Here is a 15,858-nt window from a genome sequence, read left to right on the forward strand (position 1 = left end):
CAGCAGCAGCAGACGATGCTACAGCAGCAGCAGACGATGCTACAGCAGCAGCAGACGATGCTACAGCAGCAGCAGACGATGCTACAGCAGCAGCAGACGGTACTACAGCAGCAGCAGCAGCAGCTGACGGTGGTACAACAGCAGCAGCAGCTGACGGTGGTACAGCAGCAACAGACGATGCTACAGCAGCAACAGACGATGCTACAGCAGCAGCAGACGATGCTACAGCAGCAACAGACGATGCTACAGCAGCAGCAGACGATGCTACAGCAACAGCAGACGATGCTACAGCAGCAGCAGACGATGCTACAGCAGCAGCAGACGGTACTACAGCAGCAGCAGCAGCTGATGGTGGTACAGCAGCAGCAGCTGACGGTGGTACAACAGCAGCAGCAGCTGACAGTGCAGCAGCAGCAGCAGCTGTACCACCAATAGTAGCGATGGTTGATTGGGGTTTATTATACAACCTGGCCAGCTCGGAGACACGCACTCCACTTTCATACTGATCAATGATCTTTTTCTTCATCTGTATAGTAATTCTCACCCTTATTGCTGTAGGGTTGGCACTAGAAGCTTTCTTGGGGCCCATGGTCACTTATTTTCCAGAAAAAATCACCAGAAACACTGTAATAATACGAAATGTTCCGATTGTATGCTTGGATGTTACCACGGAGGCTGGCTGGTAAACAATGCCACCGGCGGAACATGTGAGCATGGCTCAGGCCGCACATTGGACGCGTCTCGGACGAAGGGCGGTGAGCGGGTTTTTGGGCGGTATGCGAGGCAAAATTTTTGCGATCAAAGCGTCCGGTATGCGGATTGTACAGTATGCGATGCGTACGGTATGCGGGGGTCCACTGTATTATGTTTTTATATACGATATTTCTGCAATTAGCCTCACAAATATTCCATTTTCTCTTATAATAAGAGCATGGGAAGATACTATAATCAAAGTTAGACAGGAAATGGCGGACGCCTCTGCCGCTGCGTTAATTATATTGTTTATTATGTCATATTAAATGAATTGCGATAGATAAATAAGCCATACAGTTGATATTAGTGTCATATTCAAGTATTTTGTCTAGTCTCCAGAGTGCAGGAATGGATTAATGGCTTTTCAATGAATTTAAATGAGGAAAATTGATTTGATACATGTATACGAGAAAATTGAGTTATGAGCTAGGTCACGGAACGGATTAAACTCGTAAGTCAAGGTTCCACTGTATATATTTCTAGACGATAGTATATGACTAAAATAGGTGAAAATGTTCACCTCTCAATGTTGTACAGTTATTGTGTAGTATACAAGTGTATCCAAAATACAGGCCATAAAAGTTACTTGAAAAAATAAAATGTTAAAAAATAAAAGAAAAAAGTAGAAAAATAATAAACTATTACTGTGTGACTGGCAGTCAGTGATGTTGCCGTAAGCAGCTCACTTTCTATCCACTTCACGCCTCCATATCTCGGCAAGTATTGCTTGCAATTTTTTTTTTTTGGCCTATAACACTCACAAAAATATGCTCTATCATTTCATAAGAATTTTTTTTTTTTTTTTTTGGAACATTTTTCGACCCTGAGAACAAGTTTGGGAGAGGGCCTGTCGACCCTCAAAGGGTTAAAACCCCTGGAGAAGGTGTATTGGTAGCATATTTATTAAGTGTGTTGGAGGGAACACCCCAAGATTAGTGAGATGTTTATTATATTAATGGGAAAATTTGAAACCTATAAGGGTCATAAAGTGCCTGGAGAATAAGACATAATCAGTGTAATTGTGGCTTCATGGACCTAAGGATTGTATACATATAGCAAACTGACATGCAGTGATGACCAAAGGATTGTATACATGTTGCAAACTGACATGCATTGATGACCGAAGGATTGTATACATGTTGCAAACTGACATGCAGTGATGAAATAATACACCATGTAGATTAAAGGTCCAATACCATGCAAAATGATCAGGAATATGGAACTTTCTACCTGATAATGCAAAATAGTTCCCCATATGTCTGCTTCAATATTGTCACTATTATGGTTCTACTGCTTATTTACTAAAACCAAAATTTTCAGTCCAGTAGCAATTAGTTTCTTCATATCACATGTTATATTAACTTAGCATGCTAGTAATCTAATCTTTACTTGTGTAATATAAATTAGTACTAAGCATAAGATCTATGTGATCAATTTGTATTATTTAGTTCTAAGCTTAGTCTAAATTTGCCTAAAAGGCTGTGCCTACTGTGGTCTTTTTTAATTTTTTATATGATATTTGTCTAATGTTTTGAACTTTTCTCTTGCAGGAACTTCCTTTGTTACCAAGTAACACATTACCACAAGAGTCCATGGAAAATGAAGATAAAATAAACAAGAAATCTAGGTCAAAAAGTCCAAATTCAGAAAGTAGAGACACAGCATCGTATGAATACACACCAGCACAGCAATCTTGCTTGCCAGCTCTTTTACCTTCATCAGATTCAGAAGTTGTGGAAGAAGAGAGAGAAGAAGAGCAGCAGCAAGTGACCCAGATTATTACACTGAGCCCTGAGCAGTATGCTGCACTCACAGGTAAATAATAATAGGGATCAGTGCATTTGTTAAGACCATACATTTGGGGGACACTGGTACATGAAATGTCTGGGAAAGTTTCTATATATGCCCATCCTTTCCAGATTCAGTAAAGCATTGAAGAATGTTTATATGAGCCCTGAGCAGTATGCTGCATTCACAGGTAAATAACAGTAGGTATCATTCCATTTATTAAGACCATATATTTGGGAGGCACTGGTACATGAAATGTCTGGGAAAGATTCTATACATGCCCATCCTTTCCAGATTCAGTAAGGTATTGAAGAATGTTTATATTTGCATATTTCCCCAACTGTATTTCTTTGTATAGGTTATTATTATTTACTGGGTGGGCTAAATTGGGATGACCTAACTATGGATCAGGGAGGCAATCTTGGTTGCCAATATGATGTTTTTTAGAGCATAGTTCTAGTTGCTCAGACAACTTATGTCATTTAGAGAGAATGGATCAAAGTAGAATGACATGGAAAGCATATAAACCTATAGGGGAAGGAAGGCGGGGTAGGGGTCGTCCTCGAAAGGGTTGGAGAGAGGGGGTAAAGGAGGGTTTGTGGGCAAGGGGCTTGGACTTCCAGCAAGCGTGCGTGAGCATGTTAGATAGGAGTGAATGAAGACGAATGGTACTTGGGACCTGACGATCTGTTGGAGTGTGAGCAGGGTAATATTTAGTGAAGGGATTTAGGTAGGGTGTGCAAAAGAAGAAAATTAAAGGTGAATACAGGAAAGAGTAAGGTTATGAGGATAACAAAAAGATTAGGTGATGAAAGATTGAATATCAGATTGGAGGGAGAGAGTATGGAGGAGGTGAATGTATTCAGATATTTGGGAGTGGACGTGTCAGCGGATGGGTCTATGAAAGATGAGGTGAATCATAGAATTGATGAGGGAAAAAGAGTGAGTGGTGCACTTAGGAGTCTGTGGAGACAAAGAACTTTGTCCTTGGAGGCAAAGAGGGGAATGTATGAGAGTATAGTTTTACCAACGCTCTTATATGGGTGTGAAGCATGGGTGATGAATGTTGCAGCGAGGAGAAGGCTGGAGGCAGTGGAGATGTCATGTCTGAGGGCAATGTGTGGTGTGAATATAATGCAGAGAATTCGTAGTTTGGAAGTTAGGAGGAGGTGCGGGATTACCAAAACTGTTGTCCAGAGGGCTGAGGAAGGGTTGTTGAGGTGGTTCGGACATGTAGAGAGAATGGAGCGAAACAGAATGACTTCAAGAGTGTATCAGTCTGTAGTGGAAGGAAGGCGGGGTAGGGGTCGGCCTAGGAAAGGTTGGAGAGAGGGGGTAAAGGAGGTTTTGTGTGTGAGGGGCTTGGACTTCCAGCAGGTATGCATGAGCGTGTTTGATAGGAGTGAATGGAGACAAATGGTTTTTAATACTTGACGTGCTGTTGGAGTGTGAGCAAAGTAACATTTATGAAGGGGTTCAGGGAAACCGGCAGGCCGGACTTGAGTCCTGGAGATGGGAAGTACAGTGCCTGCACTCTGAAGGAGGGGTGTTAATGTTGCAGTCTAAAAACTGTAGTGTAAAGCACCCTTCTGGCAAGACAGTGATGGAGTGAATGATGGTGAAAGTTTTTCTTTTTCGGGCCACCCTGCCTTGGTGGGAATCGGCCAGTGTGATAATAAAAATAATAAAAATAAAAATTTAGGGAAACCGGTTATTTTCATATAGTCGGACTTGAGTCCTGGAAATGGGAAGTACAATGCCTGCACTTTAAAGGAGGTGTTTGGGATATTGGCAGTTTGGAGGGATATGTTGTGTATCTTTATACGTATATGCTTCTAAACTGTTGTATTCTGAGCACCTCTTCAAAAACAGTGATAATGTGTGAGTGTGGTGAAAGTGTTGAATGATGATGAAAGTATTTTCTTTTTGGGGATTTTCTTTCTTTTTTGGGTCACCCTGCCTCGGTGGGAGACAGCCGACTTGTTGAAAAAAAAAAAAATGATTCCAAATGGATGAACAATAGATTAAAATATCTCGTTGGTCAAAAGAGAGGCATATATAGGCATATCAAAAGAGGGGATGGGCAGTTAAGAAATCAATATATACAGGTTTAGCGCTACCCCCTTGATTATAATAATAATAATAATAATTAAAGAGAGAAAAAAAAGGAATAAGAAAAGCAAAAAAGGATTATGAGGCTAAGGTCGCAAGGGATTCGAAGATTAACCCGAAAGGGTTCTTTCAGGTATACAGAAGTAAGATTAGGGACAAGATAGGCCACTTAAGAGTAACTCAGGTCAGATCACTGACAGTGATAAGGATGTGTGTGAAATTTTCAATACTTCCTCTCATTTTTCACCCAGGAAAATACTAGCGAAATTCCTGAAATACAGTGGACCCCTGGTTAACGATATTTTTTCATTCCAGAAGTATGTTCAGGTGCCAGTACTGACCGAATTTGTTCCCATAAGGAATATTGTGAAGTAGATTAGTCCATTTCAGACCCCCAAACATACACGTACAAACGCTCCTACATAAATACACTTACATAATTGGTCGCATTGGGAGGTGATCGTTAAGCGGGGGTCCACTGTAATAGATTATGTAGAACAGGACGATAATAAACTATGCACGATTGTGGTAACTAGTGACATGGTCCTCAGACAAACAGAGAAATTAAAACCTAACAAATCCCCAGACCCTGATGAACTGTTTGCAAGGGCTAATCTTGTCAACATATCACTACAAACTGGCATAGTGCCTGATAAGAGGAAAATGGCAAATGTAATACTACCTATTTACAAGGCAGGTGACAGGTCCTTAGCTTCGAACTATAGACCAATAAACCTTACCTCCATAGTGGGAAAATTTATGGAATGAATAATTGCTGAAGCAATTCGTAGCCATCTTGAGAGGCATAAATTGCTTAATGAATCTCAACACAGTTTTACAAAGGGGCATTCCTGTCTTATGAATTTACTAACTTTTTTTCACTAAGGTGTTTGAGGAGGTAGATCATGGTAATGAATATGATATTGTGTATATGGACTTCAGTAAGGCTTTTGATAGAGTTCCACATCAGAGGCTATTGAGGAAACCTAAGGCACACTGAATAGGAGGAGACATTTTTTCCTGGGTAGAGGCATGGCTGACAAATAGGCAGCAGAGAGTTTGCATAAATGGGGAGAAATCAGAATGGGGGCACCTCACAAGCGGTGTTCCGCAGGGGTCAGTGTTGGGCCCATTGTTGTTCACAATTTACATAAACGACATAGATGAGGGAATAAATAGCAACATAAGCAAATTTGTAGATGAATGGTTCAGAGAACCGACACGTTGATAAATTAGACACGTGCAGCTCAGAGTTGCACTTGTGTCTAATTTATCATAAGCAAATTTGCTGATGACACCAAAATAGGCCGGCCAATTCATTCTAATGAGGACACTAGAGCACTCCAGGATGATTTGCATAGACTAATGCAATGGTCGGAGAAGTGGCAGATGCACTTTAATATAGACAAATGCAAAGATCTAAATGTTGGACAGGAAAATAACCATGCCACATATAAACTAAATACAGTGGACCCCCGCATACCACACGCATCGCATACCGTACAATCCGCATACCGCTCGCTTTTTTCGCAAAAATTTTGCCTCGCATACCGCCCAAAAACCCGCTCACCACCCTTCGTCCGAGACGCGTCCAATGTGCGGCCTGAGCCACGCTCACATGTTCCGCCGGTGGCATTGTTTACCAGCCAGCCTCCGCGGTAACATCCAAGCATACATTCGGAACATTTCGTATTATTACAGTGTTTTTGGTGATTTTTTCTGGAAAATAAGTGACCATGCGCCCCAAGAAAGCTTCTAGTGCCAACCCTACAGCAATAAGGGTGAGAATTACTATACAGATGAAGAAAAAGATCATTGATAAGTATGAAAGTGGAGTGCGTGTCTCCGAGCTGGCCAGGTTGTATAATAAACCCCAATCAACCATCGCTACTATTGGTGGTACAGCTGCTGCTGCACTGTCAGCTGCTGCTGCTGTTGTACCACCGTCAGCTGCTGCTGCTGTACCACCGTCAGCTGCTGCTGCTGCTGTAGTACCGTCTGCTGCTGCTGTAGCATCGTCTGCTGCTGCTGTAGCATCGTCTGCTGTTGCTGTAGCATCGTCTGCTGCTGCTGTAGCATCGTCTGTTGTTGCTGTAGCATCGTCTGCTGCTGCTGTAGCATCGTCTGTTGCTGCTGTAGCATCGTCTGTTGCTGCTGTACCACCGTCAGCTGCTGCTGCTGCTGTAGCACCGTTGTTGGTGTGGCTTATTGAGAATACCAAGAAACAATTAACCCCAGAGGATTTGCCACCCAGGATAACCCAAAAAAGTCATTGTCATCGAAGACTGTCTAACTTATTTCCATTGGGGTCCTTAATCTTGTCTCCCAGGATGCAACCCACACCAGTCGACTAACACCCAGGTGAACAGGGAAAAATGCCTGGAACTAGTGCTCATATTGGTGAATTTAAAGCCAGCGAAGGTTGGTTTGAGAGATTTAAGAATCGTAGTGGCATTCACAGTGTGATAAGGCCTGTTCTGGAAGAAAATGCCAAACAGGACCTACAGTACTCAGGAGGAAAAGGCACTCCCAGGACACAGTGTCTCATCAGTCATTGCTGCATCTTCAATAAAGGTAAGTGTCATTTATTCTTCATTTAGTAGAGTAGTACATGCACAATATATATTGTGCATGTACTACTCTACTATTGTGCATGTATCCTTCTCTTTGTGTGTAGGAAAATGTATATTTCATGTGGTAAAATTTTTTTTTTCATACTTTTGGGTGTCTTGCACGGATTAATTTGATTTCCATTATTTCTTATGGGGAAAATTCATTCGCATACCGAACATTTCGCATAACAACCAGCCCTCTTGCACGGATTAAGGTCGCTATGCGGGGGTCCACTGTAATGTAGATCTTAATACTACTGACTGCAAAAAGGATTTAGGAGTTCTGATTAGCAGTACAGTGGATCCCCGCATACCGATGGCATCACATAACGATTAATCCGCATACCGCTTGCTTTAATCGCAAAAATTTTGCCTCGCATACCGCTTAAAAACCCGCTCACCGATTTTCGTCCGAGACGCGTCCAATGTGCGCCCTCAGCCAGCCTCACATGTGCCGCCGGTGGCATTGTTTACCAGCCAGCCTCCGCGGTAACATCCAAGCATACAATCGGAATATTTCGTATTATTACAGTGTTTTTGGTGCTTTTTCTGGAAAATAAGTGACCATGGGCCCCAAGAAAGCTTCTAGTGCCAACCCTACAGCAATAAGGGTCAGAATTACAATAGAGATGAAGAAAAAGATCATTGATAAGTATGAAAGTGGAGTGCGTGTCTCCGAGCTGGCCAGGTTGTATAATAAACCCCAATCAACCATCGCTACTATTGGTGGTACAGCTGCTGCTGCTGCTGCACTGTCAGCTGCTGCTGCTGCTGTAGCATCGTCTGCTGCTGCTGTAACATCGTCTGTTGCTGCTGTAGCATCGTCTGTTGCTGCTGTACCACCGTCAGCTGCTGCTGCTGCTGTAGCATCGTCTGCTGCTGCTGTAGCATCATCATCTGCTGCTGTAGCATCGTCTGTTGCTGCTGTACCACCGTCAGCTGCTGCTGCTGCTGTAGCATTGTCTGCTGCTGCTGTAGCATCGTCTGCTGCTGCTGTAGCATCGTCTGTTGCTGCTGTACCACCGTCAGCTGCTGCTGCTGCTGTAGCATCGTCTGCTGCTGCTGTAGCATCGTCTGCTGCTGCTGTAGCATCGTCTGTTGCTGCTGTACCACCGTCAGCTGCTGCTGTAGCATCGTCTGCTGCTGCTGTAGCATCGTCTGCTGCTGCTGTAGCATCGTCTGTTGCTGCTGTACCACCGTCAGCTGCTGCTGCTGCTGCTGTAGCACCGTTGTTGGTGTGGCTTATTGAGAATACCAAGAAACAATTAACCCCAGAGGATTTGCCACCCAGGATAACCCAAAAAAGTCAGTGTCATCGAAGACTGTCTAACTTATTTCCATTGGGGTCCTTAATCTTGTCTCCCAGGATGCAACCTACACAAGTCGACTAACACCCAGGTGAACAGGGAAATATGCCTGGAACTAGTGCTCATATTGGTGAATTTAAAGCCAGCAAAGGTTGGTTTGAGAGATTTAAGAATCATAGTGGCATACACAGTGTGATAAGGCCTGTTCTGGAAGAAAATGCCAAACAGGACCTACAGTACTCAGGAGGAAAAGGCACTCCCAGGACACAGTGTCTCATCAGTCATTGCTGCATCTTCAATAAAGGTAAGTGTCATTTATTCTTCATTTAGCAGACTAGTACATGCACAATATATACTGTGCATGTACTACTCTACTATTGTGCATGTATCCTTCTCTTTGTGTGTAGGAAAATGTATATTTCATGTGGTAAAAATTTTTTTTTCATACTTTTGGGTGTCTTGCACGGATTAATTTGATTTCCATTATTTCTTATGGGGAAAATTCATTCGCATACCGATTATTTCGCATAACAATGAGCCCTCTTGCACGGATTAAAATCGTTATGCAGGGGTCCACTGTAATCTGAAAGCAAGACAACAGTGCATTAGTGTTCACAATAAATCTAACGGAATCCTTGGCTTCATATCTTGAAGTATAAATAATAAAAGTCCTCAGGTTGTTCTTCAACTCTATATATCCTTGGTTAGGCCTCACTTAGATTATGCTGCACAGTTCTGGTCACCATATTACAGAATGGATATAAATGCACTGGAAAACATACAGAGGAGGATGACAAAGTTGATCTCCTGTATCAGAAATCTTCCCCATGAGGATAGACTGAGGGCCCTGAATCTGCACTCTCTTGAAAGGCATAGAATTAGGGGGGATATGATCAAGCTGTATAAATGGAAAAGAGGAATAAATAAAGGGGATGTAAATAGCGTGCTGAAAATTTCCAGCCAGGACAGGACTCGCAGCAATGGTTTCAAGTTGGAAAAATTCAGATTCAGGAAGGATATAAGAAAGCACCGGTTTCGTAATAGAGTTGTGGATGAGTGGAACAAACTCCTGAGTACAGTTATAGAGGCTAAAATGTTGTGTAGTTTTAAAAATAGGCTAGATAAATACATGAGTGGGAGTGAGTCGGGCCTGACTAGCTTATGCTACTAGATCTGATGCCGTGCTCCTTCCTTAAGTGGAAGTGACCTGACTAGGTGGGTCATTGGGCTAATCTGGGGGATGGGGGGGTTGACATGGACCTGCTTTGGATGAGTCAGTAGGACTTCTGCAGTGTTCCTTTTTTCTTATGTTCTTAAATAAGTTACCCTGAATGCTTCCTAAATTGCCAGATTTTGGATCTTACCACTTTAGAGTTCATCCTGCTATTTTCTTTTGAAATGATTGTTTACTTTGCTATTGCTGTTCTGTTGTTGGGTACAGCCCCACGACATCAGCTGTTTACCAATAGCTCTGTCTGAAGGAAGTACTTTTTGCCCTTTGGTGGTTTCCAGATTTATAGTTTTGACTAAAAACAGTGTTATACAGTCAGCAAATAAGTGTAGACAATTTATTAGGGTTTATAGGTCTTTTTGTTATGTTCATGCATTTTGCAGAGAGAGGAAGAGTAAGCTTCCTCCTAGATAAAATTATCAGGATGAAAAGGATTGTTTATTTATTGGGAGTCATACCAGGAATGGTTGGAGGGAGGGGGGTAAGGGAGGGTCAAAATGGTAGGGAATCAAGCATCCAGCAAGCATTTAAGAATGTGGAAAGAGTGAGACAAGCAATTTTTAGAGTTTGTGAAAATTTCCTTGCACTCTATTGAACAATTATGTATGTCCATGTAACTTTTACTCGTTTGATATATGCAACACGTCCAGTTATGCTTTTTACAGTGAAATTACACTACTTGTGTACAGTTATGTTTCATGAAAGATTGTCTATTCAAGCTACTGCATTATATAGTGGATTGTATAAATTTACGTAATACCAGATTTATTGTTTGTTCTTTTCTCCTTCCCACCCCATATCTTATCAACCATTTCACTGTCTCTTATGTAGCTCTACATTATTGATGCCAGTGTTGCTCATGTAGATCTGTGTTTTGAAGTTCAGCTCCGTTCAGATAAGATGTGAGCAGTAAAATTTGGCTTAGATGGGAGAATTGGTCTGTGCAGTGAATGTGCCGCGGGGGCGTTGACCCCCGGAACTCTCTCCAGGTAAACTCCAGGTATAAAAAAAAAAATCCTACCCCCATGTGGTGCATGGTTAGAAAAAGCAAACCTCTGACCTTGTGTTTGGTTTAAAACAGCAACTTTGAGGTGTTTTCTAGGATGGTCTTATGATTTTATTGGCTGTTACTGTTTGTAATTCGATAGAATGAAAGACATCTTGCTGAAACAGAGGTGATTTTGGTTGTTTTCAAGACTGGGTTCAAAGTAGCAGAAATATTAGATTTTTGACAATTTTCCTGGTCTGTTTTATGGGTTTTTACTAGGCCTGCTTCAATTATTGGGACACCCTAAACCATGACTAGTTATTCCTGATTATATTTTGCTATCCGAGAAATGGGGTAAAGCTTTGATGTTTTGTGTGAATTGAAAATAGAAGGCAAGTGTAATATAGGAGACCTGAGGACATGATTAACGAATAGGAGACCTGAGGACATGATTAATGAAAAGAGGACATGTTGCTTTAGTGCCTAGAATACCTGCAGTGCTTATTTTAGGCTCTGTTTTTAAATTTGAATTTTTTGAACTTGTGTAAAATTGGCCAAATTGTTGACTTCTATGCACTTTATGGGGTAGTTCTCATAGTTGAATAGGCAGTTTCCTGTGCTCAGTAGAACAGAAAGCATACAAGTAAAATAGATAAGAATTTGGTTGAATTAAGCAGTGGAATTGGCTTAAAATACAACTCTAAAGTGGGCAAAATGACATGTGTAAATTGCACCCAGACCACCAACTTTGCACCAGCATAATTCCGAAAGTTTTCCATCAAATTTCATATTTCTTGAGTCATTACCTTTAGAAAAAGATTTTCTACCATTTCAGAAGAATTTTTTTTTTTAAATTCCAAACATTGTCAGCCCTTCTTAATTACAGGGGTCCCAACAGTGAAGGAGCTAATTAGGCTTCCAGGAATTCTAATATGCACCACATACACATATATTCTCTCTCTTTCACTCTTTCTTTCTCTTTCTCTTTTTTTTACACACAGGGTTTGACAAGATTAGGTAAAGGATCCCTATCTTTATTGACAAGCTATTTAATTGACAAGCTAAGAACTGTTACCTACATCAGCTCATTTGAAAGCATTTTTATTATGAGACATACAAGTAGGGAACAGGATGAAGTTGGAGCTATCTGTGGGCCAGCATTTTCATTTGATCAACTGACTTTATCTCATTGACATCATAATGCTGTATGAATGTGCTCCATACTCAAGTCATCCTGGGGATATATGATCTCAGATGAAGTGATGTTCTGGAGAAGGGTACAGCCAGAGTGAAGTTGCTGCTTTCTGCCCGTCTTGTGGTATAGATGCTTGTTTCACGGTGTCCTCAAAATGGATCCAAGTGTGGTACTTTGACAATATTGGCCTTGTACATAGGCCACCCACATCCCTCCTATGTTGAAGGCTCTGCTGAAATGACAGATCTATCCAGGATGGGTCCAGGTGAGAGATGAGACATCTTGCTCTGTTCTCAACTCTGTCAAGCAGTCGCAGATGAGAGGGGGAAAAAAGGCAAACCAAGAAAGTGAAGCATACTCAAGGTGTGAGCGTACTTGTGCCTTGCACAGAATCTTGCAACCCCTACTGTCAAGCAGATGCGAGATACGGCGAAGTGCTGTAAGCTTCCTGGCTGCCTTGTTTGCAAGATTTACAACATGGTTCTTCATGGTTAGTTTGGAGTCAAATTTCACCCCAAGGATATCAACTTCTCCAGGTGCCAACACCCTCCCATTCATCCTTACTACTGCACCAGCATTACCATCATGGTGCCTAGAGACAATCATCATTTGCGTTTTCTCAGGTGCAAATGTTACTTGCCATCTATTTCCCCAAGCTGATATAGCTCTCCGCTGGTGATTGATGTATCTTAGAGCAGCTGGCATTTCTTCTCTTGGATAAGTGAATGTCAGTGTACAGTCGTCTGCATATGCATGTGATTCTGGGATGAGATGAAGAAGGTCGTTGAAGTAGACATTCCATAACAATGGTCCCAGCACGCTTCCTTGTGGAACACTTGCCCCAATAGGATGTCTTGCTGATTCAGTTCCATTGAGAACTACACTTAGAGATCTACCATGAAGGTAATCACTGAGGAGACATAGCATAGAGCCTGCAATTCCCAGTGCTTGAAGTTTTGCTAAGAGGCCCTGGTGCCACACCCGGCCGAAAGCACCAGCAATGTCCAGTGCTACCACACAGCTGACTTTGGATTCATCCAGTGACTGGTGCCACTTAGTGGAGAGGTTTAACAACAGATCAGCAGCAGAGCAACCTTTCCTGAAGCCATATTGACGATCACAAAGTAGTGAGTGGTAGTCAAAAAAACTCTGTCATTTGTCTTGAGATTATTGTCTCAAGCATCTTACCAGTGATTGACAGGAGTGACACTGGTCTGTACTTGCTGATTTCTGCTCTGCTCTTCTTTTTGTGAACAGGGACTACATTTGCCTCTTTCCATAGAGAGGGCCATTTACACTGTACTAGGCAGTGCTGAAAGATGCAAGTTAGAGGTGCTGCTAGCTGGTCTGCAAATCTTCTCAGCAATCTTGGGCTCACAGCCTTTTCTTGGTCAAGCGATTTAAGAAGGAAATGCACCTTCTCCTGCCTTATTGTCACCACTGACAGTTTTGACACAGTTCTTGCAGCTAGCCAAGGAGGGTCCCTTGCTGGATCAGGAACTTGCATTTTGGTAGCAAAGTGTTCAGCAAAGAGGCCTGCCTTCTCTTGACTACTAGTAGAGGTGGTCCCATCCTGTCAATTTAGAGGTGGAATGAGTTCATCAGGCAGATAACCTTGTCTGTCCTTGACCAGGGACCACCAGGTTTTGGAGCCTACCCTACCTGATGCTAGCTTTCTTTTAGTGTCCACCTCCCATTTAGCAATGGCCCACTTTTGACCATCACCCATATGCCTACAGGCTTGCCTGTGCAAGTTCCTGTTATAGGCGGTAGGATGCCTCTTATACCTTCGCCATGCTTTGTACTTAGCAGTAGCAGCCTCTCTACAACGAAAGCCAAACCAAGGCTGATCTGTAGGCTTCGTCACATATTGCCGGTGAGGAATGTGTTCTTGTTGTAGATTAAGGATGTGTCCAGTGAAGGCTTTCACTTGGTAGTCAACATCCTCTTGGAGAAGAGCATTCCAATCGGTGGTGGCGAGCTCAGAGGAAAGGGCTGGCCAATTACCTCTTTCCCATAGCCAGGTTGTGCATGTGGACTCCTCACCTCATTCTGTTGGGATCTTAAGTGTTGTAAAAACAGCCTTGTGGTCAGACAATCCAACATAGCCGAGGGGTTGACAAGTGACTATGCCTTCTGCCAGAGAGGTAGGGTACTGAGGCAGCTGCAGGGATGTAGGTCTGTGGTCTTGTATAAGGCGCAATACCACCTGCTGGGCTGGGATAGTAGTAGCTGAGTGGGTGACGCGTGAGAGTGTTCACCAATTCAGAGATCCTGCTGGTTTGTTCTGAGAACAGGTCTCTAAACAGGTGGTTCTGTCTGTCAAGTTCCTTTTCTTCCGACACTGGTTCTCCTGATGTCTTTTCTTGTAGCAGAAATTGCACCTGGTATCTCGCAGGCAGTTGTTGGCAGTGTGCCCCTTCCGGTGACAGCGAGAGCACAGCCTAGGTGCCTGGGAGGGTGGACTATGATTTGTTGCACCTCCTGTGTTTTGCAGATTTGTCCTCGGGTTCTGCCGCTGGAACTGTGTTAGTGGAGGGTGAGACGGCTGTAGATGTCTTCCTCCTCCACGTCCTCTACCAGTTCTGACAGATGTGTCCCTGCTGTTCGTACTTTGGCGCAGTAGGTGATCAGGTGCAGTGATAGTTCCCTGATTATTAACTGCACCAATCTCTGGTGGAGAAACTCCTGACTCAGAACTTGCTGATGAAGCACTTCTGCCAGATTCTGGAATAGTGTCGGCAGGTGTGCTGACAGGTGTAGGATCAGAGATGGTATGTGCACTGTCAAGTGGACTGGCAGTGGCTGAAGCAGAGATGTCACGTGTAGGAGAATTAACAGATCCAAGGCTTCCCTCGTTGCTGGGAAGAGGATTTGTTCCCTCTGTGGTGGTCAGAGGAATTGTGTTAGAATTCCCAAAGGTAGTGTTTTGAACTCTGTCAGTCTGTGGGACCTTAGTGATGACAGAATTCCACCAGTTATTTACCCCTGAGTTAAGCTCAGTGTGGGACTTCCAGTCTTTGTCAATAGTGTCACCATCAGCTGAGCAGCTTACGTCACTTGATGTAGGCTTGCACTGACCTTCTACAATAGCTTGGAGGTTATCTAATGATTTGAGGAGCTCAAGAAGTGCTTCCCTGTGATGGATTATCTTAGCTGCAACTTTACAACACAGCCCAAGAGGGCAGTCTTGATCTTTGGACAGAAGTCCCTGAGGTAGGACTTCTGAACCTTCCTCCTGTAGCTCCAGGCTTGTATCCACTTATACCACAGGATTATGGATATCCTTCAATTTTTTGAATTTTTCAACCTGGCTGCAACAAAATTCTCTCTCTCTCTATATATAATATATATATATACTCTATATATAATATATATATATACTCTATATATAATATATATATATACTATATATATAATATATATACAGTGGACCCCCGCATAACGATGGCATCGCATAGCGATTTTTCCGCATAACGATTACTTTTATCGCAAAATTTTTGCCGCGCATACCGATTAAAAACCCGCATACCGATTTTCGTCCGAGACGCGTCCAATGTGCCCTCAGCCAGCCTCACATGTGCCGCTCCGTCCCATTGTTTACCAGCCAGCCTCCGCGGTAACATCCAAGCATACACTCAGAATATTTCGTATTATTACAGTATTTTCGGTGCTGTTTCTGGAAAATAAGTGACCATGGGCCCCAAGAAAGCTTCTAGTGCCAACCCTGTGGTAAAAAGGGTGAGAATTAGTATGGAAATTAAGAAAGATTTTGAAGGGTTTGGGGCTAACCCTGAGAAGCCTATGCCAGTTGTGGAATCCATTGTGCCTACTTCAAAGATTAAGGAAATGTGTGCAGAGTGGGTTGAACT

At 42.8% G+C, this 15,858-nt stretch overlaps 1 protein-coding gene across 8 annotated transcripts in view; it reads left to right on the top strand.

Annotated features, from left to right (window-relative positions):
* Nucleotides 1-15,858, top strand: part of LOC128686131 (GA-binding protein subunit beta-1) — a 160,465-nt gene that overhangs the window by 104,767 nt on the left and 39,840 nt on the right. For 6 of the 8 annotated variants that reach the window (XM_070083347.1, XM_070083349.1, XM_070083352.1 and 3 more), the window contains one exon: nucleotides 2,304-2,568. In XM_070083347.1, the coding sequence (XP_069939448.1) occupies nucleotides 2,304-2,568 (265 nt within the window). Of the gene's footprint in view, nucleotides 1-2,303; nucleotides 2,569-2,672; nucleotides 2,742-15,858 lie in introns of all 8 variants that reach the window. The other 2 variants (XR_011391783.1, XM_070083351.1) reach the window with 2 other exon arrangements.

The sequence above is a fragment of the Cherax quadricarinatus genome, chromosome 9 (assembly GCF_038502225.1).
Source record: "Cherax quadricarinatus isolate ZL_2023a chromosome 9, ASM3850222v1, whole genome shotgun sequence".
NCBI lineage: Eukaryota > Metazoa > Arthropoda > Malacostraca > Decapoda > Parastacidae > Cherax > Cherax quadricarinatus.